This window comes from Ictalurus punctatus, chromosome 26 (genome assembly GCF_001660625.3).
Source record: "Ictalurus punctatus breed USDA103 chromosome 26, Coco_2.0, whole genome shotgun sequence".
NCBI lineage: Eukaryota > Metazoa > Chordata > Actinopteri > Siluriformes > Ictaluridae > Ictalurus > Ictalurus punctatus.
In genome coordinates, this window is record NC_030441.2 from 16,752,122 (window position 1) to 16,779,433 (window position 27,312).

Consider the following 27,312-nt stretch of genomic DNA (forward strand, 5'->3'; position numbering starts at 1 on the left):
AGAGACAGATCGGCTACCTCCGAGGAAGACTCGCGTACAACTCCACCTCGGTCCTGGAGCACCAGCCAAACAGAGAGAGAGAGAGAGAGAGAGAGAGAGAGAGAGAGAGAGAGAGAGAGAGAGAGAGAGAGAGGGAGAGAGAGAGAGAGAGGGAGAGAGAGAGGGAGAGAGAGAGGGAGGGAGGGGAGACGGAGAAGGACAGGAGGAGAGCAAAGACATGATGACAGTGATGGGGAAAGGAAGTCGAATTCTGAGCACTCACAAAACAGTATGCCTCTGTACTTGTGTATGTACATGTGTGTGTATGTGTGTGTGTGTGTGTGTGTGCATACGTCTCAGACTGTAGGTGTCTGTGTGTGTGTGTGTGTGTTTGCGTGTGCGTGTACCTAGTAGACGGCGGTGATGTCAGCGAGCGTCGGCCCAGCGTTACTTGGTTGATGTTGTAGTAGCCGGGGTTTTCCAGGTCGGCCAATGAAAAGTTAGGACCCGAGGCCGAGGCAACGGGAGCTGAGGAAGAGTGATGGGGAAACGACAGAGCGAGGATAGAGACAACGATCAGAGTTACAAACACTCTATTTACATACACATATCACTGAGTAAGTGAGCACTTTCGAACGTTTCGAACCGGCTTTGAGAACGGTTTCTAACGAACACGTCCGAGTTCTTTTTTTCTCTCGCATCAAATGAAGAGACGATAAAAGGGTTCGAGTTGTGAGCCGTGTGTGGGACTCCTTTTTTTCTTTTGTTTTTTTAATCCCACACCCACTTGCTCCTGCAGACATTTCAGCTTGCACTCGCCCACTGGACTGGTTTCTAATAAACTCATTCGGTCCAAACCAACCAAATGAACATAATAAGAGTCATTTAAAGCGTGTTAATAGAGGATTTTACAGAGCTTCGTCAGAACCGTCGAGCGGCTGCGCTCCACGGCAACGACGACGCTAAGTCATATCGCTGTTTTATTCGGCTCTGTCGAAAATATAACTTAAATATAAAATTTTTAGGTCATTTTATTCCTTCAAATTTTTCGAGTTAAATGAACTTATCCGGTTTTACTGTGTATAGAAAAACCCTACGGACATCACCCTCCTGCTGCGTCTCAATCAGCGCGCTAGGCTCCCTAGGTCCTGAGTCAGTATATCGTGTACACGGGTCCGGGGACCGCTAAGGACCCTGGCTCGCTACACACTGGGACACCGGTGACTCGGCCAAATGAGTTTTTCCAATCATGAAACACTTAAAAGTCGTCAGACCCGAACAAACCGTACGCAGAACGTCAAACGACGTCGAAAATCGCGAATCCTTTGAGAGCTACAACGATAACGAGCTACTCACATTCGTAGGCCAAGAGATCGTCCGCCACGTGTTTTGTTTATTTATTCATTTTTGGTTTAGATTTTTCATTCTGACTGCCTGTTGGTTATTTTAGCCGCTACCATATTAAACGTGTCATCTAAGTAAAGTAAAACCGAACCTTACGTCAGCAGGGAAATGTCACGTTGGATGACGCACGCGATGTTTCTATGCTTTAAAAGGGAATGATTTGATTGGATGCTGCAGAGGCACGCCTAACCACAATTATCCCGCTCTTCGCCAAGTCACCGCCTGTGCCGACGGTCCTGGAAAGCACCGAGGATGTGACCGCCACGCCCACGCGCGTCGACGCCGCGCTCTTGTTTTTGTACTTATTTTTGCACTTAAAATTGAAATCCCGGCGTGATGCTACGGCAAAAAAAGCACTGCGTGGATGCCAAGCCGGTTTGTTGGTCTAGCGGACGTGTCCTCCCGACCCGTTAGTGGTTATATTACAGGACGACTCTCCCTTCGGAACGACGATTACAGCCTGAAACGTCCCATCCAGGACCCAAATGAAACGGTGGCGCTGTTGAGGTCGTCTCCCTGCATGACTGTGTGGTTCAGTGCACCTACTGCTGTGGGTTTGTTCTCCACAGTTACTTCACACATATCAGCTTTGTGTTGGAGGGCAAGCGGACAGAGCTAGTCTTTCAACCAGCACCGCGTGGACTCGGCTGTTACGCAGACAGACACACGCACGTCGTGCCACTTTGTCATCCAAAATCTTAAACCGAACGCTATTCTTGTCCCTCTGGGTTCAACAGTTTCAGGTTTGTGAGGTGGAGCTAAGCAGGACGTCCAATGAGACGTGCGGATTTAATTGCTGCTGTTCGGCAGGCAATCATGCTGTCAGATTCAAGGTCATTTCTGGACGACCTGAAAGGAAGAAAACGCTGTTTGATTTATTTATTTTTACATATATATATATATATATATATATTACAAATTGATGTTGATACGCCGATGCAATTTAGCTAGACTGAGAGTTGGCTTCCTAGAGACTTCCTATACCGAAAATTGGAATACCATCTTGCGTAAAAAAACGCACAAACCCATTTCGAGACCCGATTTCTTTCTTTGCCTCCTGCGATCCAGTACATCCATCATTTTTACAGAGTTCTGCTCCGAGCGGAGGCGCAGGGCAGAGTCACGTTACAGATGTGGGCGCTGCAAATGACGGCGTGCGTGGAGCGTTATGATTTCAGCCCGGTCTGTTATGAATTTAAACACAGGCCCACCATCGGCGTTGCGCCGCTTCCAAAAACATCACATCGCAAATGTTCTTCCAACGAAAAAAAAAATGTTTTTTTTGTTTTTTTTTTCGTAACACACGATTTCAAAGGGGATCGCAAATAACGCCGTCGGAACAAGGATACGCTCGGCGTAGGAGACGGCCGAGACGGTTTTCCACAGCTGTGTCCAGATGTCAGGAGTGATATACGTACACTGCTATGACATCGTGTTTCATCAGCATGGCTGGACGCTGGCGATGACGCGATGCGTTTCTGAGCAAAGGCCGGGGATTTATATTGGTTAGTGATTTCCTGGAAGATTATTTTTGTTCTCTGTTTTGTCTTTTTTTTTTTTTTTTAGGAAATAAGCACAAATGGAAGACAGTGAAGTGGAGCTTGTTTCTGCTCTGATTTATAGCCAGACTTTTCATTGTATTTATATTATTAGAGAAGCTGCCTGCTATGAACTTTTTTAATAAAAGTTTGGTATTAAATAATACATTAATGCTATAGGTATATATAAAAAAAAAACCCAAAGTTTTTTTATTATTAAAAAATTCACATCTACAAAATATAATATTTTGTGCAATGATTTGGAATTTCATTCGTATACGTAATGATTTTGAACATTTCACGGCTCTTTAAATGCACCTTTACGATTCATTTGATTTTAATTATGTCGGAACTAGAGATGTGATATCCAGGGCCGACGCCAGCAAAAAAAAAACGGCGGATCGGACTTCGGAGAAAAATATATAATGAATCTGATCCGATTCTGTAACTAATGCGGGAGACTGGGATTGGATTCGGAATTAAATTTTTTTTTTTTTTTAACGCGTGTGTGTATTTTTTGGTTAAGATTGACTTTTATTATATTTTTTATAACTTTACAATTTATTGTACAGGGTGTCCTGTAGGTATGGAATCCCGTTTCCCCACTGAAAAAAATGAAAATGAAATAAGGTAATTATATATAAAACTGTATATCTCAGAACCGCGACTTCATATCTCGCAATTCTGACTTTTTTAAGGTCGCAATTACTGTTTAAAAAAAATAAAAAATAAAAATGTTTTTTCTCCGTGGCGGAAATGGGCTTCCATATCCCATCCAGAATCTCAGGATAAAAAAACCCACACCGGTCAAATAAAAGCTTGTATTTACAGAACTTGCTCAATATGATGTCTCTGACTTGGATTTCCTGTGAGTAGAAATACAACCCCGATTCCGAAAAAGTTGGGACGGTATGGAAAATGCTAATAAAAACAACGAGGAGTGATTTGTAAATGTACTTTGACTTGTATTTAAACAAAAAACGAATAAAGACGAGGGATGTGATGTTTTATCTAATCAAGTGCACAGTTTTTTGAAGATAAATGTTTATTTTGAAATTGATGCATGCAACACGTTCCAAAAAAGTTGGGACGGGGCGATTTAGGACTAATAGCGATGTGAGAAGTTGAAATAAGAAGGTGATGTGAGCTCGGGAATACTTCGGTAAAACTTTGTCGGTCGACACCATTCGCCGCTGCATCCACAGATGCGAGTTAAGGCTTTACGATGCAAAGCAGAAGCCGTACATCAACACTGTCCAGAAGCTCCGCCCACTTCTCTGGGCTTGGTCTCATCTGAGATGGACAGTAGCACAGTGGAATCATGTTTTGTGGTTTGACGAGTCGACGTCTCAAATAGTTTTAGGACAAAACAGCCGTCGTGTTCTCCTCGGGCCAAAGAGGAAAAGGACCATCCGAGCTATTATCAGCGTCAGGTCCAAAAGCCAGCGTCTGTCATGGTACGGGGGCGTGTCAGTGCCCATGGTACGGGGGCGTGTCAGTGCACATGGCATGGGTAACTCACACATCTGTAAGGTTATCATTACTGCAAAAAATATGTACATATTTTGGAGCAACATATGCTGCCATCCAGAGCAGGACAACGCCAGACCACATTCTGCCGGGATTACAAGCGCATGGTTGCGTAAGCAGAGAGTGCGGGTGCGAGCATGGCCTGCTGCAGTCCTGACCCGTCTCCCATTGAGAACGTGTGGCGCATTATGAAGCGCAAAATAAAGCAACGAAGTCTCTGTACAGCCGCTCAGCTGAAGAAATGCATAACGGATGAATGGGGAAAATTCCACTCGCTAAACTTAACCAACTGGTTTCTTCACTCAGCGTCCAAACACTTAACAAGTGTTCCTCAAAGAAAAGCTGATGCTACGCGGCGGTAAACGATTTTTTTGCAGTGTGTTGCAGTCATCAGATTTTAAATGAGTATATATTTTCAAAAATAAATTAAATTCACAAAGTAAAACATCAAATAACGTGCTCATGATGAGTTTTTCAGTACAGTACAGCGTGAACTGAATTTTCAAATAACTCTTTTTATTAATTTTTTATTTTTTTTGTTGCTTTTTTCGGAATTGGGGTTGTATTTGGATTCGTTCTTCCTACAAATATGTATATAAACACAATGTCTATGGCGTCTGAAATCTCAGGACTGAGAAGCACGAGGCTGGGCGATATTATGATATGATACTGATGTCGTGATACACCCGTGTACTATCACGATCCACGTTTCAGAGGACTCTGACTCAGTGTTTTTTATGTTCTCAGTTTGCTTTGCTCAGTGGTGCTCAGACACACACCTAATCTAAGGATTGGAGTCCATATTTAAATCAACACCCCTTTCCTAACCCTTTATTAAGCATTACAGGCGGTTTGTTGTGTACTACAGGCTCGATTTCGACCGTCTGCTTCCGCCCATGTGAGACCTGAGATAATACGCCACCTATTATGTTCAAAAAGATGACTTTTGTCTTCAATAAAACTCTTTTGTCTCAGAACTCTCGTGTGAAAGGACATGAAGCGGGAGGCACAAACTTTTTTTTTTTTTTTTTTTAAATCCCCATAATAGATGATGATGACATTTACTGTGTGAGCGCATGTTCACTCACTCTGTGAAACTCGTACGAGCTCGGCTGCGTTCCAAACCCCCGATGTGACGAAGCAGTCCTGGAAGCTCAAATGCCCTGCGGATAATGTAAGACAGATGTTATAACCTCTTATAATCACAGGCCTTTAAAAAAATATATATTAAATAAAGGGGAAATAATGACACGTGTAATCGCGCAATCCGTCTTTCTCGTCTTCATTTCACGGTTTTATACAAGCTGATTGAAAACGATTGATCGGATGTACACAGTTTAACCACAAACAAGTTCTGTACTAGGGCCACATGGGTAATGTAGCGTTATAGCGAGTGATAACAAGCTTATAACTAACCGTGTGTATTTACGGTAGTTAGTTTTGTTTGTGCATGTCATCAGCGTGTTTTTCGCTTAAAAAAAGAAAATCAAACTGGACCTATATGATAATCCACATGACTTCTGGAAGGAATTCTGCGTCGTGCCTGTAACCACACTGACTATCCAACATACCCACAAAGCGCTACATGACTGAAAGAAAATACAGGGAGTGAAGCGTGATTTCGGACACGAGGTGTGTTTTGGAAGCGTTTGGTTGATGTGTGAGTGCAGCTGAAGATGCCGGATTGAACCTAGAGCTGAATCGGTGCGCTATAATGCCTCGTAACGGCAGAGCTGCGATCTTACCGTTGGGTGGGGGTTTGATGTCCGAGTCTGCCTGTTGGCTGGAACTGTCTGATTGTCCTGATTCTATAAGAGAAAAACAGAGCAAGAGATAATGTTCAAAACATGTTTGGATATTAAGACGATCCAGCGGAGCGAACGAGTGTGTGCGTGTGTGTGTGTAGGTGTGTATCATTCGCCCACAGGTGACAAGAGAATATAGTGGCACATGCCAGTATGATTTGATACAGCGCGGTGGAGATTAAACGAGAGACACAAAGAAACAGCAGTAAATACCTCAAGCACAAGAAAGCAAGTGAGAGTGAATCAGAATAATCTCTCTCTCTCTCTCTCTCTCTCTCTCTCTCTCCCTCCAGAAACCTGGCAGCCATGTTAGCGTTTGGCAGCCATTTTAGTATTGGCGGTGCAGATGCATTCCTTCTAGCTGACAGCACGCGCACACATACACACTCGCAAAAAAAATATATAAACACAGTCCCAGACCTATAAGCAAATGCGAGATATTATGCCATCTAACAAAAATCTACAGAAACCACCGCAGAGTCCAAATTCACCTCCGTTCACCTCGGCGGGACGCATCTGCTGCAGCGCTGAGGCCGTTAAAGACCGGCTCGGTCGTGGAGAATGACGTACTTTGGTCCACTCGTATAAGTGTCCGAAATAAATCACTCGAGCCGGGACGTATAAAGGGTGGTGGAAATCCGCGCGTGTGCGGCGAATGAAAATGAAGATTCCTTTCGGCCCAAACTGTAATTGGTTAATAGGAATAATTGGTGTTTCACGATATCTGCACGGACTTTGTGAGAGGTGGGCGGGGCTAATTACGAGCGACACTCGTGTACAGATAAATCTGTACAGACTGATTTATATTCAAGGTTTCCATCAGTTTTTCGAACTTTTGCCATTGTGCAGTAGTGACAGCGTTAACTTTAAGTTGATTTGAACTATTTGTACTTGAAATAATTTTAGGTTATCTATGTGATGCAACACATGGGGCTAACACCGTGGCAGTGCTAGCATGTCTATTTTCTACTATTGCTTCTGTCATTTTTTTTTTTTTTTTTTTTACATACAATACTTTATACAAAGTTTAAAGCAAGATTTTGGTTTACAAAACAAACAGATATCTTTATTCTTTTACTCTTGCTGATACTTTAGGCTCTCTAAAGCTGAGATCTCTGATCTTGAATCTGATCACACTGGAAGGTGAGTAGAGCTTCACTGATGGTGCAGTTACAAGCTTCAGCCAGAAGGGGGCAGATAATCACTCTTTATCACACCCACATCTGTCTTTATCAGTGCCAAACACTTCAGATTAACTTTGTCCTGGATCACACACACACACACACACACACACACACACATCATGGGGTGTGTCCTCTCTATATATGTGTGTCAGTCTTAATGAAGGAGGCGTGTCCTCTCTATATATGTGTGTCAGTCTTAATGAAGGAGGCGTGTCCTCTCTATATATGTGTGTCAGTCTTAATGAAGGAGGCGTGTCCTCTCTCTATATGTGTGTCAGTCTTAATGAAGGAGGCGTGTCCTCTCTATATGTGTGTGTGTCAGTCTTAATGAAGGAGGCGTGTCCTCTCTACATATGTGTCAGTCTTAATGAAGGAGGTGTGTCCTCTCTATATGTGTGTGTGTCAGTATTAATGAAGGAGGCGTGTCCTCTCTACATATGTGTCAGTCTTAATGAAGGAGGCGTGTCCTCTCTCTGTATGTGTGTGTCAGTCTTAATGAAGGAGGCGTGTCCTCTCTATATGTGTGTCAGTCTTAATGAAGGAGGCGTGTCCTCTCTCTATATGTGTGTGTCAGTCTTAATGAAGGAGGCGTGTCCTCTCTATATGTGTGTGTCAGTCTTAATGAAGGAGGCGTGTCCTCTCTCTATATGTGTGTGTCAGTCTTAATGAAGGAGGCGTGTCCTCTCTATATGTGTGTGTCAGTCTTAATGAAGGAGGCGTGTCCTCTCTATATGTGTGTCAGTCTTAATGAAGGAGGCGTGTCCTCTCTATATATGTGTGTCAGTCTTAATGAAGGAGGCGTGTCCTCTCTCTATTTGTATGTGTGTCATACGTGTGTATGGGTGTGTGTAAGTCAGTCAAAGTGAGTGTGTGTGTGAGAGAGAGAGAGAGAGAGCACCTGCATGTGTGTGTGTGTGTGAGAAAGAGAAAGAGAGAGAGAGAGAGAGAGTGGGAGCAGGTGTGGTGTGAGTGGCCCGCACCCAGCCTGCCACCCATCTGTGTGCCTGCCTGCCTAAGCCAAGAGAGAGAGAGAGAGAGAGAGAGAGAGAGAGAGAGAGGGAGAGAGAGAGAGAGAGATGGAGAAAGTTACTGGCATGATCTCTCTCTGTAATTCCTTCCATGTTTTTAGTGTTTTTAATTAGCGTGAGTCATTCCTGGTTTTAGCGTTAAGCTCCGCACAGCCGAAGATCTATTTTCAGAACTCAGATGCGACGTGAGGCTCCATCACGCAGCTCTGACTATTATGCATGCTCGTCACAGACCAGCAACAGAACATTTATCCATAATTAAAATGGACTGGCAGCTAGAGGGAAAAAAAGTGTGTGCGTATGTGTGTGTGTGTGCGTATGTGTGTGTGTGTGTGTGTGTGTGTGTGTGTGTGTGTGTGTGTGTGTGTGTGTGTGAGAGAGAGAGAGAGAGAGAGAGAGAGAGAGAGAGAGAGAGAGAGAGAGCAGCTTGCTGAAGTGGGTTTGTGCCTTGGAGCAATTCTGACAGGCTTTTGATAGGACAGCCATGCAAAGTCTCCAAGGACCCCCTGGGCTCAGTCCCATCTTACACACACACACACACACACACACACACACACACACTACAGTGCTCATTTGCAGCACTCGTCTGAACCATAAACTCAGTATCTAAATGAGTTTCAGTGAAGCTCTGCCAGACGGACCGCTTATTAAATTGGTGTTCGGACAAAAATGAAATTTTCTGCAAACGTGGATCGGAACCGAGGAGTTTGAAATGCCCTTTTCCTGGTTCAGCATGGTCGTTCATTTCAATTATATTTGTATAACCGGAACTCTTGTGTAAATTCAAGAGCAATATCATCAGGAAGATACAGTGAATGTAAATACAGTGAATGTTCACAGGTCTGTTCTCTAAATTATTCAGGGACAAAGACAAATGCAACTGAAGACCTTCTTAAGCTCCAGTGTCTGTTCGGTATGACTACACACACCACACACCACACACACACACACACACACTCGAACCCTCGAGCAGTGACATCCCCCCAACGATAATCTCACAGCACCGCGGCGCCGAAGCCACGTCCAGGCCGCGTGTAGCTCAGTCTGGGAAACTCGGGCTCGGTCGAAGTTAATAACAACTCGTCTGTGCAGCTGAAATCGTATTCAATTAGCAGCAAATAAAACATTCAAATGTTGGCATGAGATATGCAGCCTGACGTTTTTGTGTGGAAAGCCAAAATTAGGAAGAACATAATTGCATCCCTTGGAGGTTTAAAAAAAAAAATGTTTTAAATAATAATAATAATAATAATAATAATAATAATAATAATAATAAGCGAAAAGCAGGTCGGACGGGTGCTCTCCGATTAACGGCAAATAAAATGTGAACGTAACATGCTGACTGTAAAATAAATAAATAAATAAATACAGGAATTAAGAATAACAAAATGATCATAATAATGAAATTTAGTTGAGAATTTAAAAAAAAAAATCTCTTAAAGCTAAAGTTTGAATCAAATTAATAACAGAGTTTTAATTAACTTGTCTCGTCCGTTCTCGAGTGCAGTGTGTAAGGAGGTGAATCATTCGAACAATTATTATTATTATTATTATTATTATTATTATTATTTAAAGGGTTCGTGATGTTGTTTTTTGTTTTTTTGAACTCCTGTCAGAAATGATCGCTTTTTGTGTCCTTTACCTTTAAGACTTCGATGGACCCACCCACTGCTTTGATTGGCTAACATCTTTGCATATGGATTAATCATGGGTGCCACGTGCCGTAGCACGCGCAGAACTCTGCTCGGCGACCGAGCGCCAGTAGGCGGGGCTAACGGTGCTTTGATGTGAAAGTAGATGTCGATGTCTTGTCGTATGCAAATGTATTTGCCCGTGTGATGTCGCAAATCCCGCCAGATCCAAACGAAGGGTTTTTGGAGCTCGGGTAAATGAGCGCTCTTTTTGCATCGGAGGACGTATTACACTCTGAAACTTGCAGGACGTTTTAATGTTACAATCACGTCTTATACGTCGTAAAATTTGATTTCTCATGTCATGACCCCTTTAAATGAAATGACACTGCGTGGGTTGTGTTCTGTTCCCCTTGTTTACGTGATTTATGTTCTACCTGTGGACTCCATGTAGGCATTTATGCCGTTTGAAATGTGGTCTGGCTCGTGTTGTTGTTGTTGTTGTTTTCTTTTTGTATGCTATTCGGTTTCTGTTGTTGTTCATATAAAAATGAATACAAAAGTTTTAAGTGCGAGACAACTCGACTATTTTTGGCCTGGGTTTATTCTTTTTCTTTCCTTCTGAAAAAACAAAAACGCCCTAGTCAGTTTTCCGAATCAAACACCGGGGACAGCTTTCTCCAGATCCTCTGTGAGGCCGATCAGGAAGTGACCACGATGACTTTTCAAACTGTTTGAATGAACCGAATAATCCGGACACTCGGTATGAGCGTTGAAAATCGTTTAAAACCGAAGACGGACGAGGAAGCGAAGGAACCGGGAACGAAGAAAGGAGACGTTCGCTGTCTAGAATGCGCGCAGGTATTTTCTAGCGCACGGATTTAACGTGCGGTTTCTGTACACCTTTGTACAGAAGGTCAGACGTCCCCCGGGTTGTGTCTCTTCCGGCGGCGCGCCTGTGGTCTCTTTCGGGTGGACGTACCGAATGCTCGGAAGTTCTCCCGTTCAGGTAAAAGTTCTACTTTTCTCTCGCGTCGTTAGCGTTGTTGATCGAATCTGTAATGAAATATGTATCAGTAGCACTGATCGAGAGGACAGAGAGGACAGTAGAGGAGATCAAGGGCATAAAGGTGTGAAAGTGTGTGTGTGAGAGATAGTACGTACTTGAAAAGTGAGACTACTATGTGTGTGTGTGTGTGTGTGTGTGAGAGAGGGAGAGAGAGAGTGCACTAGAGTGTCTGAGTGTCTGAGTGTGTGTGTGTGTGTCCTCAGATCACCCCATGACTGAGGCAGGATGTGACTGTTAGAGGAGCAGCACAATAGCGTAGTGTGTTTCATGCAGCGCGGGAAAGACGACACACACACACACACACACACACACACACACACAGATCACATACTAGCTATCTGCATGATTAATATGATAAGAAATTTATGATATAAAATGTCATGCGATTTATGAAAGTTTTAGCGAACAACCCGCACGCATCACATCTGGCGTTCATTCGGTGTTTTACGAACACACACTCACCCCACAAATTCCCACACACACACACACACACACACATTAGCGGTATGTTTTGTTTTTATTCGAGTTTGGTTTCTACTCGGCTCCTTCGTCTTGGTAGTAATGTCAACGGTTTCTGCGACTGCAGCTTTTTAAAACGTTTTCAAATGACTTTAATTTGAAGTTTTATTTGAGGCGTATTTAAATAATCTTCTTCCGCTATGTCGTCTCGTGTCTCATCTTCTCTGCTGTCTCTTGTCTGCGGCTGTAACGCTGGAATTTCCCACCTGGGATCGATAACGTGTCGTGTCTCACCACATCTCATCCGATCTAAAAGTTCTGTGATCGTGTGACGAGAGAAGACGACGATTTACTCCAGCTTTCTAGTAATCACGACGCGCCTTCCCGTCAGACCCAAGCTTGAGCGGGCAGCTTTCCTGAAAGTCCCCGCGGTACGGCATGGGAACGCTTCTGTAACCGATCCGTGATCATACACGTTATCGCCGCCAAGTGACCCGGACCATAACTAAAGATGAATTTGGCTTACGCTCCTTGCCAGGGTACTAAAAGTACCACTAAGGTCATTTTCACACTTGCGTTTCGTTTCTTTTCCCAGACTCAGCGGCCGGAGTTCGGTACACACCATTGAAGCTGTGATGAAGATCCGATCCCTGGCCCTCTTGCGAACTGGGGTTCGCTTCAACCAAACCGGTCCACGTCACGACCGGTGTAACGTGATTGGTTCGTCGTGTCACGTTACTCGCGGTTCCTACTTTTGCAATACCGGGGAAATGGGTATGGAATGTAAAACCGCTGGAGCGCAGCTATCGGGGGGGAGATAATAAAAAGCAGCGAGCGAACGAGCGAAGTCGACGGGCGGAACCACGCAAACGTGCCCCCGGGTCGCGACAGAATCGCGTCCGAATGAAAAGTTCCTTTCATGTCACGCCTTCATCACGCCCTCGCCCTGTGTTAAAGCTAAATCAGATGTCAGAGCTCCGGTATTGTCCCTGCTGGTGTCAGTGTTTACTGTTAACACGGGCATCGAGGGGGAAATGATGTCACAGACCATCGTTTCACAGGTATTGTTATGCGTTTCCAATATCTAATTAGTGGAAGGAAAACACACACACACACACACACAGGTAGCACACTGTTTGTGTACTGTATATATGATACAGACAGCCTCGGTGTTGAAAGAGGTGAGTAAGAAAGTGTGTAATTGTTTGTGTGTGTGTGTGTGTGTGTGTGTGTGTGTGTGTGTGTAGGGGTATCTGCCCGGTGTGATATGGGTCGTGTGAGGGCATCAAGGGGCAAACAGGGCAGGTCCGCTTCTATTGTTCTATTATTTAACCACACTCACCACCCTTTACATGTTTTGTGTAAATTTAACACCGGAGTACACGCGTGCGACTTAAGCCCCACCCACTTTTTGTGGGAAAGAGAAGTGTCAACAAATTGTCTAATCTGATATTTTATAAATAACAGTAACGGTACTGATCGTTAGAAAGTGAGGTTTATTTTGTTCTCCTGCACCGGTCCGATGCGTTCAAACGCTCTGAGCAGCAGATCACACGGTGAAAGTGTTGACCATGTGGAGATTAGACAAATGATTTGTAAATGGTGGGCGGGGGGGAGGGGGTTGGGGGTTCGAATCCCTCTCCGCCCTGTGTGCGTGGAGCTTGCACGGTCTCCCCGTGCTTCGGGGGTTTCCGCTGGGTACTTCGGTTTCCTCCCCCAGTCCAAAGACATGTGTTGTAGGCTGATTGGCATTTCTAAATTGTCCGTAATATGTGAATGGGTGTGTGATTGTGCCCTACAATGGGTTGGTACCCCGTCCAGGGCGTCCCCCACCTGTGCCCAAAGCTCCATGGGACAGGCTCCAGGCTCCCCGCGACCCTGTGTACAGTACGATAAACTACACGGATGGATGTATGGATGGATGGATGGATGAATGGATGGATGGATGGATGGATGGAAGAATGGATGGATGGATGAATGGAAGACTGGATGGATGGATGGATGGATGGATGAATGGAAGAATGGATGGATGGATGGAAGAATGGATGGATGGATGGATGGATGAATGGAAGACTGGATGGATGGATGGATGGATGGGTGAATGGATGGATGTATGAATGGAAGAATGGATGGGATGGATGGATGAATGGAAGAATGGATGGATGGATGGATGAATGGAAGAATGGATGGATGGATGAATGAATGGAAGAATGGATGGATGGATGGATGGATGGATGAATGGAAGAATGGATGGATGGATGGAAGAATGGATGGATGGATGAATGGAAGACTGGATGGATGGATGGATGGATGGGTGAATGGAAGAATGGATGGATGGATGGAAGAATGGATGGATGGATGGATGAATGGAAGACTGGATGGATGGATGGATGGATGGGTGAATGGAAGTATGGATGGATGAATGGAAGAATGGATGGATGGATGGATGAATGGAAGACTGGATGGATGGATGGATGGGTGAATGGAAGAATGGATGGATGGAAGACTGGATGGATGGAAGAATGGATGGATGGATGAATGGAAGACTGGATGGATGGATGGATGGATGGGTGAATGGAAGAATGGATGGATGGATGGAAGAATGGATGGATGGATGGATGAATGGAAGACTGGATGGATGGATGGATGGATGGGTGAATGGAAGTATGGATGGATGAATGGAAGAATGGATGGATGGATGGATGGATGGAAGAATGGATGGATGGATGGATGGATGGATGAATGGAAGAATGGATGGATGGATGGAAGAATGGATGGATGGATGGGTGAATGGAAGAATGGATGGATGGAAGAATGGATGGATGGATGAATGGAAGAATGGATGGATGGATGGATGGAAGAATGGATGGATGGATGGATGGATGGGTGAATGGAAGTATGGATGGATGGATGGATGGATTTGTTAAAGGATTATATGTTAAATGTAGTGTTTTGTTTTCTTATTGTTTACGCAGCAGACTTCTTACTTTTACACCGAAACCTAAAATGGTTGAAGTGCCCGTCTTGCCGTCAGCTCTGGATGATTAAATCGTTACTCGTGGTATTTTTTTTAGTATTAGATGCCGAGCAGGGAAAAATCGATATCGCACAAGCCTCCGTCCAACCTGAGCGACGGTCACGTTTCACAGCGAGCGAAAAGTCCACTGCAGAACAGCTACGGAGATGCTGCGAGTCGCAGCGACGCCGCAAAGAGCTGCGACGTGGGATAACGATCGTCCCGGCCATTCGATCGACACGAGTTGCTCTGAGATGAAATCGCTTTCAAAATGTCAGTCAGCCACTCGACTCCCGTGTTTCTGAAAACTACCGACGGAAAGACGGGGGATTTAGAGACGGAGAAAAGGAGCAAGATAAATATTAGTCAACTTGTCAAACACAATAAAAAGCACAATATACAGAGCAAATTTGTGTGGTCACATGTGCTCTCCAGAGGTGCTGATCTGGGGTCAGGGTGTTTTTATTTTTCCAAACCTCATAAGCACAGCTGTAAGGAGAGAGAGAGAGAGAGAGAGAGAGAGAGAGAGCGAGAGAGAGAGAGAGAGACCAAGCTGAATGTGAGCCTGAATTTACAAGAATAAATACGGACTTGCGTCGGCCGTGTGCAAGTTTCAAACACAACCCTGAGACATCTGATACGGCGCAGGCCAAAAGAGCGGGAGGGGAAAACTTGCGTATCAGGACACTACTGTTCTCTAACGAAGAGTGAGAGAGAGAGAGCGAGAGAGAGAGAGAGAGAGAGAGAGAGAGAGAGAGAGAGAGAGAGAGAGAGAGAGAGCGAGAGAGAGAGAGAGAGCGAGGCATGAAAGCTCCTCTGGTGGAACTCCAAGAGACTGCATCTGTTTGGCAGAGATTCAGAAAAATCTACTGTTACACACACACACACACACACACACACACTCAGAGAGAGAGAGAGAGAGAGAGAGAGAGAGGGCTAGTGTTTCAGTGCTCGCCTCAGGGACTGCTATTCCAGGCTAGAGTTTATGAAAAACAGCTTTATGTGGAAAAAACGCTAGACGTGGAAGGAGCACGAAAGGGATAGAGAGAGAGAGAGAGAGAGAGAGAGAGAGAGAGAGAGAGAGAGAGTGGAGTATATACAGGTGAAAGAGAGCAGTATTTACAGAAAGAAATGATGTTCTCACGTTATCAATAAAACGTTTTGTCTTCTTCATCCTACCGCGCTTCTAATCTATCGGAGGACGGCACGGAGTGAACTCCGAACAGAGAAAGAGCCTTAATAAAAAAATAATAATAATAATAAAAAAAAAACCAAAAACATCTGCTCCGACCATAAAACACGCCACAAAATACACTGTCCTCTCTGTCTGAGCACAGCTGGGAGGCAGGTGCTGTCCATCACTCGTCTCGGAGGGAACCGCTCCGACCTCAGCTGACCCCGTGGAGCTCATCTTCAACATGACCACCACCGATCGTCAGGTTTCCCCTGCGACTGCAAATTCGTCAGAGTACTCGAAAAATTAGGCGCTCAGTTCCCCATTCTCCGTGCTTAAAGCATGGCCAAGGCCACGTGAGTCGGGGGGAAAGAAAGAAGAAGAAAAAAAAAGCGAGGAAAAATTTCAAACTTCACTCGTCACGAACAAGACATTTCTACACAGGAAACTATTTCCGAGCACTAACGAGAGCAATTACGCAATTATAATTAGTGCTCAGGAGACGTGCGCTTATTTGATTTACTCTCCCTCGCTCGCAATACGGCTGTGAATACACGCTCGGATTTATCTTACGCTGACTGCGCATACACACCCTCACTAAACCGCAGATTTATCCTCCATACACACACAAGCACACACACACGCACACACACGGCTTGTTGTGCAGTTTGTATCACCCTCTCTTCATGCTATCGGCATCAGGGAATCTGTTAGGCACTACTGACGCGCGAGAACCCGTAACACGTTTCCTGCTGGTATCAGCTGACCAATCAGAGCGCTCGCCGAAAGAGCGGCATCCAATGATAAGGAGGGAACTTCAGCAGAGGAGTCTCGGCACAGAGCACGCTCTGAAAACACGGGGCTATACACTTTTCAGCAGGGATTACTAACTCGTTTGTGTGTGTGTGTGTGTGTGTGTTTTCATTGACTGTAATGGAAATCGACTCCAGGGTGAAAACGTACCTTAAAATAATACATAAATAAATAAATAAATAATAATAAAAAAGTGCTTAACCGGCAGTTAACGAGGTTATTTCTCCGCTCCGGTGTTTCAGAAGTGTTTCGTCACGTCCCGCACACCTGGCTACAGGAAAGAAAGACGTCAGATATCCACTATAGACGGCTTTTTGTAGATAAGCCCGAAGCAGGAGTGTGTGTGTGTGTGTGTGTGTGTGTGTGTGTGTGTGTGGGAAATCATTTTCTCGGAGAACGGTTTAAAAAGTACACGTTTCTGTTTCTGTCCAGAAGGAAACCAAATGAAAAAGATTTCTAGGGTTTTTTCTTCTTCTCTCTGTCTATGTTTTAAGTCTTCCAGGGGACTTCTTCCTTTTTCCAAACGCTCTATCTGCCCTCTTCCGCAGACAGGAATGATTGGTTAGTGTCTCTGTGATTGACAGGTGAGAGAGAGAGAGAGAGAGAGAGAGAGAGAGATGCCCCTCCCATCCAAAGAGCAGGAACTGCTGCAGCATCGTCTGGATTGGAAACTACGATCCTCTTACGGTTGTTATTATTGAATTGGAGGCACGGCGGCTTGGTGGTTAAGACGCTAGTTTCGGGGTTCGAATCCCGCCTCCGCCCTGAGGGGGGGGAGGGGTGTGTGTTTCCTCCGGGTTCTCTGGTTTCCTCTCCCAGTCCAAAGACATGCAGGATGATTTGCATCCGTGATTGTGCCCTGCGATGGGTTGCCACCCTGCCCAGGATGTCCCCTGGCTTGTGATAGGCTCCTGTGCCCCTGTGTAGGATAAGGGGTATGGAAAACGGATGGATGGATGGATGGAGGGATTATTATCACGAGACACAAGAAGAAGAAAAGAGTTTAACGAGAGAAGCGTTTACAACGGCAGCGTACTCCAAAAGACGCGCGCGCCCAGAAAGACTTCCTCTTTCTTCTCCTCATCTCTCTCGATCGCTGTTATTTTCACACTCGGCGTCTCTCCATCTGACTTCACTTATCTGTCTGGAGGCAGAGTGACGGACTAATAATCCCCCTTTCCTGTAATTATCTCTTCTTCCTGTCCTTCCTTCTCGCTTTCTCTCGCCTCTCTCCATTCTGTTTTCTATGGTTTATATTCGTTTCTGAGTTCCTCCTCTCCGTGTGAGACTGTGCAGATGTCGGCACACCTACACAAAAATGCCAGGGGCGAGTGGAAAGACGTGAATGACGTTTGGGGGGAGGGGGGAGGGGGATTTTTATTTTATTTTTTTTAAAAAAAGAAAGAAATCGAATTTGCAAACTGTACTGTTACTTAATAAGAGGACGGGGGCTTTGGAGCGTAGTCTGCTTCTGCGATCAGGCCTGATCCTACAGGTCCACTGAGATCTCATTTATAACAGCTCTGTCTCTATTCTGTCTATCTCTCTCTCTTTCCTCTCTCCCTCTCTCAAACTCTCGCTCCGAGTTAGTTTCATGGCTCCCTTGTTAACCGCCGCTGTGCACTCTGGGAAAGCACAGGACAGGAAGGCATTCTTCTTGGATATGCGTCCCGCAGGAGCCGTAACGGAGATATCGAAAAGAATTAGCGGAGAGAAAAATACGGTCGTTTTTGTTGAAGAGGAATCGCAGATGGCGTTGAAGATATTTGGCTGGAACGAGCCGTCTGAGTAAAAGAAATCCGGCTCCGACGACGATCGGTATCTCAAACGGACGTGTTTACGTTTCGGACGCTATAGGACGTGCGGAAAAACGTGCGGAAGATGTCACAGAGCTAAAGACAGTCGCGTGAGGCGTGTGGAAACTTTACTATAAAGCTGGAAAAGCTAAATTCTCTCTCTCTCTCTTTCAATCGCTCCATCTCTCTCTCTCTCTCTCACACACACACACACACACACACACACAAACCTTGACCCTGTATGGAAAACTCTCGAAAAGCACCCAGTCTTTATTTAAAGCCGAGCGATTACATGAGCGTGGGAGTGGGAGAACAGGCGAACAGGAGAGGAGAGGCGATAAAGTGAAGCAGGAAGAGAAAAGCAAAGGGAGGAGACAGACGCCTCCTTTCTCAACAAGTCATCCTTGGGAACAGACGACAACAAACAAAAAGAGTGAGAGCGTGCGTTAGAGGAAGAGTGGAGAAAAATAATCTCTGGCTTTGAGATAAGCGAGGCTTTGAGGCGCGCGGCAGCAGATAAGGCCCTTCTTACTGTACTCGTCTGTTTGGGGAAGTGATTCGTTCTCAGCTTTCTCTCAGGGTTTTGTCTTTTTTTTTTTTTTTTCATCCTCACTTCACTTTCTTACGGGAAAGACGTCGGTGTTTTTACGCGGCCTCTCGGCTATCACCTCCGATTCAGCGCGCACAATGACTGCTCTATTTAATACAAAGAGCTCCGGATCGACGGAGATGAAAAGAAGAAAGGAGGCGGCGGATGAGCAACGAGGGAACTGGAGGAGAGGAGAGGAGAGCAGAGCAGAGCAGGGAAGAGAATAGGAGAGAAGTGAGGAGAAGAGAACAGCAAAGAAGAGAAGAGAAGAAAGAAGAAAAGGAGAGAAGAGAGACAAAGAGAAGAGAAGAGAGAAAAGGAAGAGAAAACAAGAGAAAAGAAGAGAGGAGAGAAAAAGAGAAGAGACACAGAAGAAGAGAAGAGAAGTGAGGAGAAGAGAACAGAAAAGAAGTGAAGACAGAAAAAGAAGAGAAAAGGAGAGAAGAAAAGAGAGAAAAAGAAAAAGAGAAAAGAAAACAGAACACACACACGCACGCACACACACACACACACACACACACACACACACACACACTGATAGGATGGTGCAGTGTAATGTAACTGTATCTAGGTTGTGGCATTTACTAATTGCAGGGCAGTCCATGGTGCTTACCGGTCTAGCTGATGTAAACTGATCTCTCTCTCTCTCTCTCTCTCTCTCTCTCTCTCTCTCTCTTTCTGTCTGTCTCTCTTTCTGTCTGTCTGTCTGTCTCGCTCTCTCTCTTTCTGTCTGTCTCTCTCTTTCTGTCTGTATGTCTGTCTGTCTCTCTCTTTCTGTCTGTCTGTCTGTCTCTCTCTCTCCGTCTGTCTCTCTGTTTCTGTCTCTCTCTGTCTGTCTGTCTGTCTGTCTCTTTCTGTCTGTCTGTCTCTCTCTTTCTGTCTGTCTGTCTGTCTCGCTTTCTCTCTTTTTGTCTGCCTGTCTCTCTTTGTCTGTCTGTCTGTCTGTCTCTCTCTTTCTGTCTGTCTCTCTTTCTGTCTGTCTGTCTCTCTCTTTCTGTCTGTCTGTCTCGCTCTGTCTGTCTGTCTCATTCTGTCTGTCTCTCTTTCTGTCTGTCTCTCTCTTTCTGTCTGTCTCTCTCTTTCTGTCTGTCTCACTCTCTCTCTCTGTCTGTCTGTCTCTCTCTCTGTCTCTCTTTTTCTGTCTTTTCCTGAGACAGACAGACAGACAGACAAAGAGATAAAAAGAACTCTATCTCTTTTTCTGTCTGTCTGTCTGTCTCTCTCTCATTCTCTGTTTTCAGGCCAGTAAAAGAGCAGCCATTGTTCAAGGCTTGAGGAAGCTGTATCCTCAATGACCTGCCCATGGGTCTGTACGTGAGTGAGTGTGTGTGTGAGTGTGTGTGTGTAATCCACTTCCTCTGGGCTATTTGATGGCAGACATATAAACCCTCTCGGTGTCACACTAGCCTGATTTTGTGGCCGTGTGTGTGTGTGTGTGTGTGTGTGTGTTTGTGTATATGTGTGTGGTCATGCTCAGTTTATGTTATTGTGGAGGAAATGTCTAGTGTGGGTTCTGCTTCTTAAGGCTGTGGCCACAGTGAGACACACACACACACACACACACACACACACACACACACGGGATATTGGGATACATGAATAGTGATGCGCTGTATGAAGGATACATTTGACCTTGCGTTCACACTATCTGTGACAAGTTGTTGGTGGGCGTGGTGTAGCGAGTGCCACTGTTGCCTCCTGTGGGCGTGGTGTAGCGAGTGCCACTGTTGCCTCCTGTGGGCGTGGTGTAGCGAGCGCTACTGCTGTGGGTGTGGTGTAGCGAGTGCTACTGTTGCCTCCTGTGGGCGTGGTGTAGCGAGCGCTACTGCTGTGGGCGTGGTGTAGCGAGCGCTACTGCTGTGGGCGTGGTGTAGCGAGTGCTACTGTTGCCTCCTGTGGGCGTGGTGTAGCGAGCGCTACTGCTGTGGGCGTGGTGTAGCGAGTGCCACTGTTGCCTCCTGTGGGCGTGGTGTAGCGAGCGCTACTGCTGTGGGCGTGGTGTAGCGAGCGCTACTGCTGTGGGCGTGGTGTAGCGAGCGCTATTTTTGTGGGCGTGTACCGATGACAAATGGTAGTAACCGAAATGTAGAGCCTACCGCACAATTTACTACAGCATACAACTTTCTTTTGTTTAGAATGCATTTAAAACGTAAACTTCGTTTAAGCCTCGTACAAGCTACGATCTCTGCTACGTCCTTCCAAGCGTCGCTTTCCCTCGTCTCTATGAAACCGTGGTTACGGGCTGACAGGAGTTTTGGTACACGGTGCATTTTGAGATGCCTTTCTGCTCACCACGTTTGTACAGGCTGGTTATTTCAGTCACCGCAGGCTTTAAGTCTTCCACTTTACCTACATCTTCCTAAAGGTTCAGTCGGACCTATACGTGATAAGACGCACACGACTACACCGGCTACATATACACAAAAACAGACATATAGTCTGAGACGCTGTTACGGACTAAACACTCTCACTCTTTTTCTCTCTTTCTCTTTCTTTCTCTCTCTCCCTCCCTCTCTCTCTCTCTCTCGCTCTCTCTGATTGGGTCTGTATTTTTCTCAGGTCTAATCACGGCTCCAGTTCCCAGACCCCACTGTACGAGCCTGACAAAAATGAGGATGAAAGAAAAAAAAGAAGGATAATAAAAACTAAAGAGAGATATGGAGGGAGGAGACAGTTTCATGGCATTCCTTTACCTAAAATGCTCTCTGACCATCTCTCTCCCCCTCTCTCTCTCTCCCTCCCTTTCTCTCTCTCTCCCCCTCTCTCTACCTCTCTCTCTCCCTCCCTTTCTCTCTTTCTCTCTCTCCCCCTCTCTTTCTCTCCCTCTCTCTCCCTCCCTTTCTCTCTCACCCTCTCTCCCTCTCCCTCCCTCTCTCCCCCTCTCTCTCTTTCTCTCCCTCTCTCCCCCTCTCTCGGTGGGTGTATATTTTTTCGGTTTGAAGGAGAAAAATGAAAGCATCTGTCTGACGCCAGTGAACTGCCAGACCACAGAATTCTCCCAACACTCCCAAATCTCACACTCTTTCATTTCCCTTCATTTATCACCCACGATACACATGATACACACACACACACACACACACCGAGTATGACTCTTTCCCACACACCTCTTCTTCTTCTACTTATTTTGTCACTCTCTCTCTCTCTCTCTCTCTCTCTCACACACACACAAACTCTGAAATGGTCTTAGTGTATAGAAGTTGCATAACGACTCCAAATCTCCATCAGGGCAACCTAAACGCTGTTCTAACTCAATTTAATTTCATTAGGCAGCACACACACACACACACACACACACACACAAGGACAAGGATGCACACACAAGACCGTACACTCGTACAAACAACCAGCGAGTCTTGCGGTGGAGCCATAATCATTAAGGCAGATTGTAGAGATTGAAGAAAGACTAACATTGGGTACTTTGGCACCGGGCAGGTCCCCACACTCACACTCACACACACACACACACACACACGACTTGCATCTGATACAGTATGTGTGTTTAGAGATCTGTGTTCAATTACCCCAACCGCATATTTACACACAGAAACAGAGCGTCTCGTCATCGTGCTCTTCATCCAGGCTTTTTAAGATGAAAGGATACATGAAGATTTAAAACAGACGCTCACGTACGCACATACGAGACGATAACACGCCGGACACGTGTATTTTCGACGTTTCAAAAGTAACGAGACGAAACAAACCACCGTCTGGATAGAGATGCCTCCAAACTGTGGTTTCCCTAACCTCTTCATCTTCATCTTCATCTTCTCACAGACCCTGGTCCTTTTAACCGCACGCAAGGCCTTATTTACGCCGGATGAGTCTGGCGCCGCGTCATTACAGATGCCGCGGTTCGGGAAACGTGCGGAATCATTTTGACAGGGTCTGAGAGTTTCCGCTTCCTGACCGACGGGAGCCGATCTCCTGCTGATGTAGCCTCAAATTTGTTCATTCCGAGTTGCTTTTCTCCTCAGCGCGGTTGTAACGAGTGGTTATGTGCGTTACAGGAGTGTTACTGTTTCGTAGAAGCGCAGAAGCAGGACAGTGGAACGACAGTTTTGACCGTTTGAGTTACAGCTTTTGGGGGGGGCGGGGACAGGGGGACGACATGGACGCCTCCGTGTTCAGCATTTGTGCGCGACGAGCTAAATATTGACCTCCTGAAATCAGTGAAGCGTACAGTCAGTGCTATAGATCTACCACGTGAGTAAGTCTGTATTGTGTCTGATCTAAATCTAACACGTGCACTAATATACACTGTAATGAATTTAAACGTGAGACGTGCTTCTGTGTTTACTGCCGATGCTGTGAGCAGGTCACGTTGATCTCGCGTCACTCGCTGAACTCAGGGGCTGAGGGGGTTTGTTCTTTGAATTTTCCCAGTCGAGTTATGTCGAATGCAGCGTGGGTTGCAGCGTAAAGAAGGTTCCCGATGTGTTTCATCACCAGGAGAAATTCTGTTTTTTTGTCCTTATAAGCTAATCAATATCAGCTAGCTAACTTTTGCTAACGTTAGCCGTATGGGCTGCTGAGAGAAACGCCCCGGTTGCAGCTAGCTAGCTAACACAGCTACAAGGTTCGTGTGACGGGTTGCTTGTGGAGGACGTGCCGGTCTGTGAGTGCAGCCGAGGATCAGTGAAAATAAAAAGAAACACTTCTTAATGAAGCAGTCGGTCCTGTATTCGCTGCACGAGATGGCTGCCGTTACACGGTGTGATGGCACGTGACATGCAAGGATACACACAGAAAGGAGAGGAGTAGAGGATTAAATGGAGAACAGGTTCTGTATAACAATGTGTGACCACCAGCGAGCAGCTACACACACACACACACACACACACACACTGAGCGGAGTGTGGAAATGACCGTGCTGACCTGACTCGACTATTTGTGTGATCCCCCTATTAAACTTGAACCAGAGACAACAGCTGTGTGTGTGTGTGTGTGTGTGTGCGTGTGTGATGTGCATGATGGATGGATGGAAGGTGTGAGAAAAACATCTATATTGCGCTTGCGTGAAGCAGTACGAAAAGACCCCCCCCACACACACACACACACAGCTGCGATGCCTCACAGTTTCCATAACCTTTGACCTTTGGCGTGCTGCGGTTAAGCTTGAGGGAGAAGCCTGACCTCATGCTGCTCCCCACACACACAGCTTTCTTAATCTTTGACCCACGGCACGTGTCAGCCTTTCATCAAGAAACACAAACAGAGAGAGAGAGAGAGAGAGAGAGAGAGAGAGAGAGAGAAAGAGAGAGAGAGTACCCTACCACTTCGCAAATCACATGTCTAATATCTAATTAAATATGACTTAACCGCAGTTTTCATCATCACCTACATCAGCAAAAACCCTGTCGAGTGGAGCACTGATCACAAATAAGATGATGAAGGAATAAATACTCATTCGTTCATTAATGTTGCATTTTTGTGTTGGTCATGTGACAATTCTCAACTATTAATTAAGCCATTTATGGGTCTTACAGAAGACTAATTATAATTACTCAACATGATTAGACAAAATTCCGTACTTGTTTTCCCAATCTGACCCGTACATACTTCTCTTTTAATTAGGAACAAAAATGTTCTTTGGGGTTTGTTTTTTAACAAATGTAAAATGCTTTTTATTTATTTATTTATTTATTTCCATTTTTACTACTGCCATAGGTCAATCTAATCCACACACACACACACACACCGTTCCCTCTAAGCTCTGCACTATCTCCGACATGCCAGACGATTCCTGCGCTGTTAGAGCGCCCACTTGGTTCTCATGCCGCTAGCTTTCTACGTTAGATGTGAACCTAGCAAGCCATGCTAACCGTTTAACACCTCCGACGATCGCCCGTCAAATCTTCTTAGCGTGATGTGATACGTTTGGTTTTTTTTCAATCCTTTTTATTTAGCTCAGATGGCAGAAGGGTCCTAATAGAAATATGCTTTCCATAACTGTAGGAAACATATCATACACGTGGGTTGTATGGCCCAAAAGAACCCATTTGAAAAGAAAGAAAGAAAGAAAAAAAAACTCAGCAGTTTTGTCTTGCATGTGGGGCTCATTCTAAAGTCTTCTGGAGACTGGGAATGTGACATGTAGCAAAACCCCGTCTGGTGGCCTCTGTGCTTTTGCTTGCTCAGGAGTTTTTACAATAGGAGGCATGTGCTCGTTGGGTTTGGTCAGGTATAAATGGCAGAGGTTAAACCGATGTCCAGTGTCAGTTCACCACCAGGCAAGTGCTGGGACACACACACTCGCATCGTCAACATGGGCAGAGTAAGCAAACCGGTTTCTACAAATATAAAGATTTTTTTTTTTATTATTGAAAACAACATCACCATGGTGTCCTTCGTGTTAAGTTTGAGTTGAAATGTTTGTCTATTTTGCCCCACAGGTTATCTTCTACGAGGACAGGAACTTCCAGGGCCGCTCCTATGAGTGCAGCGGTGATTGCTCCGATATGTCCACCTACCTGAGCCGCTGCCACTCGTGCAGGGTGGAGAGCGGCTGCTGGATGGCGTACGATCGTCCCAACTACATGGGCAACCAGTACTTCATGAGAAGAGGAGAGTACGCTGACTACATGAACATGTGGGGCTGGGGCAACAACTGCATCAGATCCTGTCGTATGATCCCCATGGTAACTTTTCTTTATATATACATCTATACATGACTTTGTTGTTTGGTTGGTGGTGTGTTTTAAAAAATAAACAAACAAATAAATAAATAATAATCTTGTTACCGCTAACAGCACCGAGGAGCTTACAGGATGAGGCTCTACGAGAGGGACAACTTCATGGGTCAGATGAATGAGGTGATGGATGACTGCGATTCCGTCAGCGACCGCTACCACTGGTCATCCAACGGCTGCATGTCCTGCCACGTGATGGACGGCCACTGGCTCATGTACGAGCATCCTCACTACAAAGGCAGGATGTGGTACTTCGGCCCCGGAGAGTACCGCAACTTCAGGGACTACGGTGGCATGAGGTTCATGAGCATGAGGCGCATCATGGACTCCTGGTATTAAGCTAACGTGAATGATCGATTTTTTTTTTCAATAAAAACGTACCATGAATCTGAAACAGGTGTCACCTACATGTCATTTAATGTGTGTGTGAGTGTGTGTGTGTTTTTTTTTTTGAACGATCTACGACTACAGATTTTGCCAATGATCACATCGTGACCCTTTCACCGTACACCGTGAATATCGATATATTTCGTCTGACTGGCAAAGCGCCTGGCGCTAAAAACACTGTTAGCGATTGGTTCAAATAAAGATCGAACCAAAAAAACAACCCATCTTTGAGAAACAATGGGGCGCGTCGTCGTTACAGAAATAAAATAAAGCAATCCCGCTATTTAGCGATACTATATATCGACATTTGGAACATTTCTGTATACATTTGAACCAACACGACCCCATGTGTCCGACAGAACGGCATGACATACCCGCTTGAGAACACAGCTGACACACACACACACACACACACACTCTCCCAGGAGCCAAGTCACTCTAATTACATGCAGCTGACCATCACACTCACACGTTCACACACATCTGGTCCGTTCGTCGTCTTTCCACTCGAATATCCGTTTCTTTATTTCGTATTAACGTTAAAAACAACCCCAAGCAAACGAACGCGCGGGATTTCACGACGCTCTCGGACTAACGATAGGGAAGGCAAGGGCGAGGCGAGCGGTCAGGTGAACAGAGCGGCGGGACGAAACTGACTGAAAGCGGCGTTAACAGCAGTTAGTGACGAACAGTCGGGTGTGTTTTATTTAGGCGCTTGTTCGAGTGTGTCGGAGCGGAGCGACGAACGTCCCGCACGTCCTGGAATTCAGGTGGTATGAAACGGGAGTTAACAGGGGGTCTCGACTGGCACTAACACAAAAGCAGTTTTGGACGGATGGAGGTTGGAAAAACATCACTGCACTGGCAGATGAGGAAAATGAGGAAAGACAGGAAAATAGAACGCGGATGAAAGGAGAATATTTGGCTCAGGCCCGACCGAATTAGCAACGCTCTGGCATTATATCACTAAATTATACTCGCGCAAATACTTTTCTTAGTGTCATATAAAATATCTTTCTTTTCTTTTTAAAAAAAAAAAAAATTGTTCATTAAAGAAAATGAGCCAAAATCACTTTCAGCATTGTTTCACTTTCAGTAAATTTAAACCACGAGAGTTTATGACATTTGTTAAATGAGAACTCCTGCAGGGCGAGAAGCTTTCTGTGTTATAAACAGCTTCTTGCGGTCAAGCATTAGATCACTGTTTTTCCTTCTTGC

At 45.4% G+C, this 27,312-nt stretch overlaps 2 protein-coding genes across 10 annotated transcripts in view; one reads left to right on the forward strand and one right to left on the reverse strand.

Annotated features, from left to right (window-relative positions):
• Positions 1 to 27,312, reverse strand: part of LOC108258878 (nuclear factor 1 X-type) — a 112,050-nt gene that overhangs the window by 15,199 nt on the left and 69,539 nt on the right. For 5 of the 9 annotated variants that reach the window (XM_053676102.1, XM_053676098.1, XM_053676103.1 and 2 more), the window contains 4 exons: positions 6,197 to 6,259; positions 5,540 to 5,614; positions 387 to 507; positions 18 to 53 (listed from right to left, as the gene is read on the reverse strand). In XM_053676102.1, the coding sequence (XP_053532077.1) occupies positions 18 to 53; positions 387 to 507; positions 5,540 to 5,614; positions 6,197 to 6,259 (295 nt within the window). The other 4 variants (XM_017457846.3, XM_053676105.1, XR_008393508.1 and 1 more) reach the window with 3 other exon arrangements.
• Positions 18,194 to 26,101, forward strand: LOC108258879 (gamma-crystallin M2). Its single transcript, XM_017457852.3, has 3 exons — positions 18,194 to 25,292; positions 25,411 to 25,656; positions 25,768 to 26,101. Exons 1-3 carry the CDS (start codon positions 25,206 to 25,208, stop codon positions 26,044 to 26,046), a joined length of 612 nt encoding a protein of 203 aa, XP_017313341.2. The 5' UTR covers positions 18,194 to 25,205; the 3' UTR covers positions 26,047 to 26,101.

Coding starts and splice junctions, on each gene's coding strand:
- LOC108258879 (XM_017457852.3), top strand. CDS start 25,206: ATGGCAGAGGTTAAACCGATGTCCAGTGTCAGTTCACCACCAGGCAAG. Junction 25,293..25,410: donor GCATCGTCAACATGGGCAGA/GTAAGCAAACCG, acceptor TTTGCCCCACAG/GTTATCTTCTACGAGGACAG. Junction 25,657..25,767: donor CCTGTCGTATGATCCCCATG/GTAACTTTTCTT, acceptor TACCGCTAACAG/CACCGAGGAGCTTACAGGAT.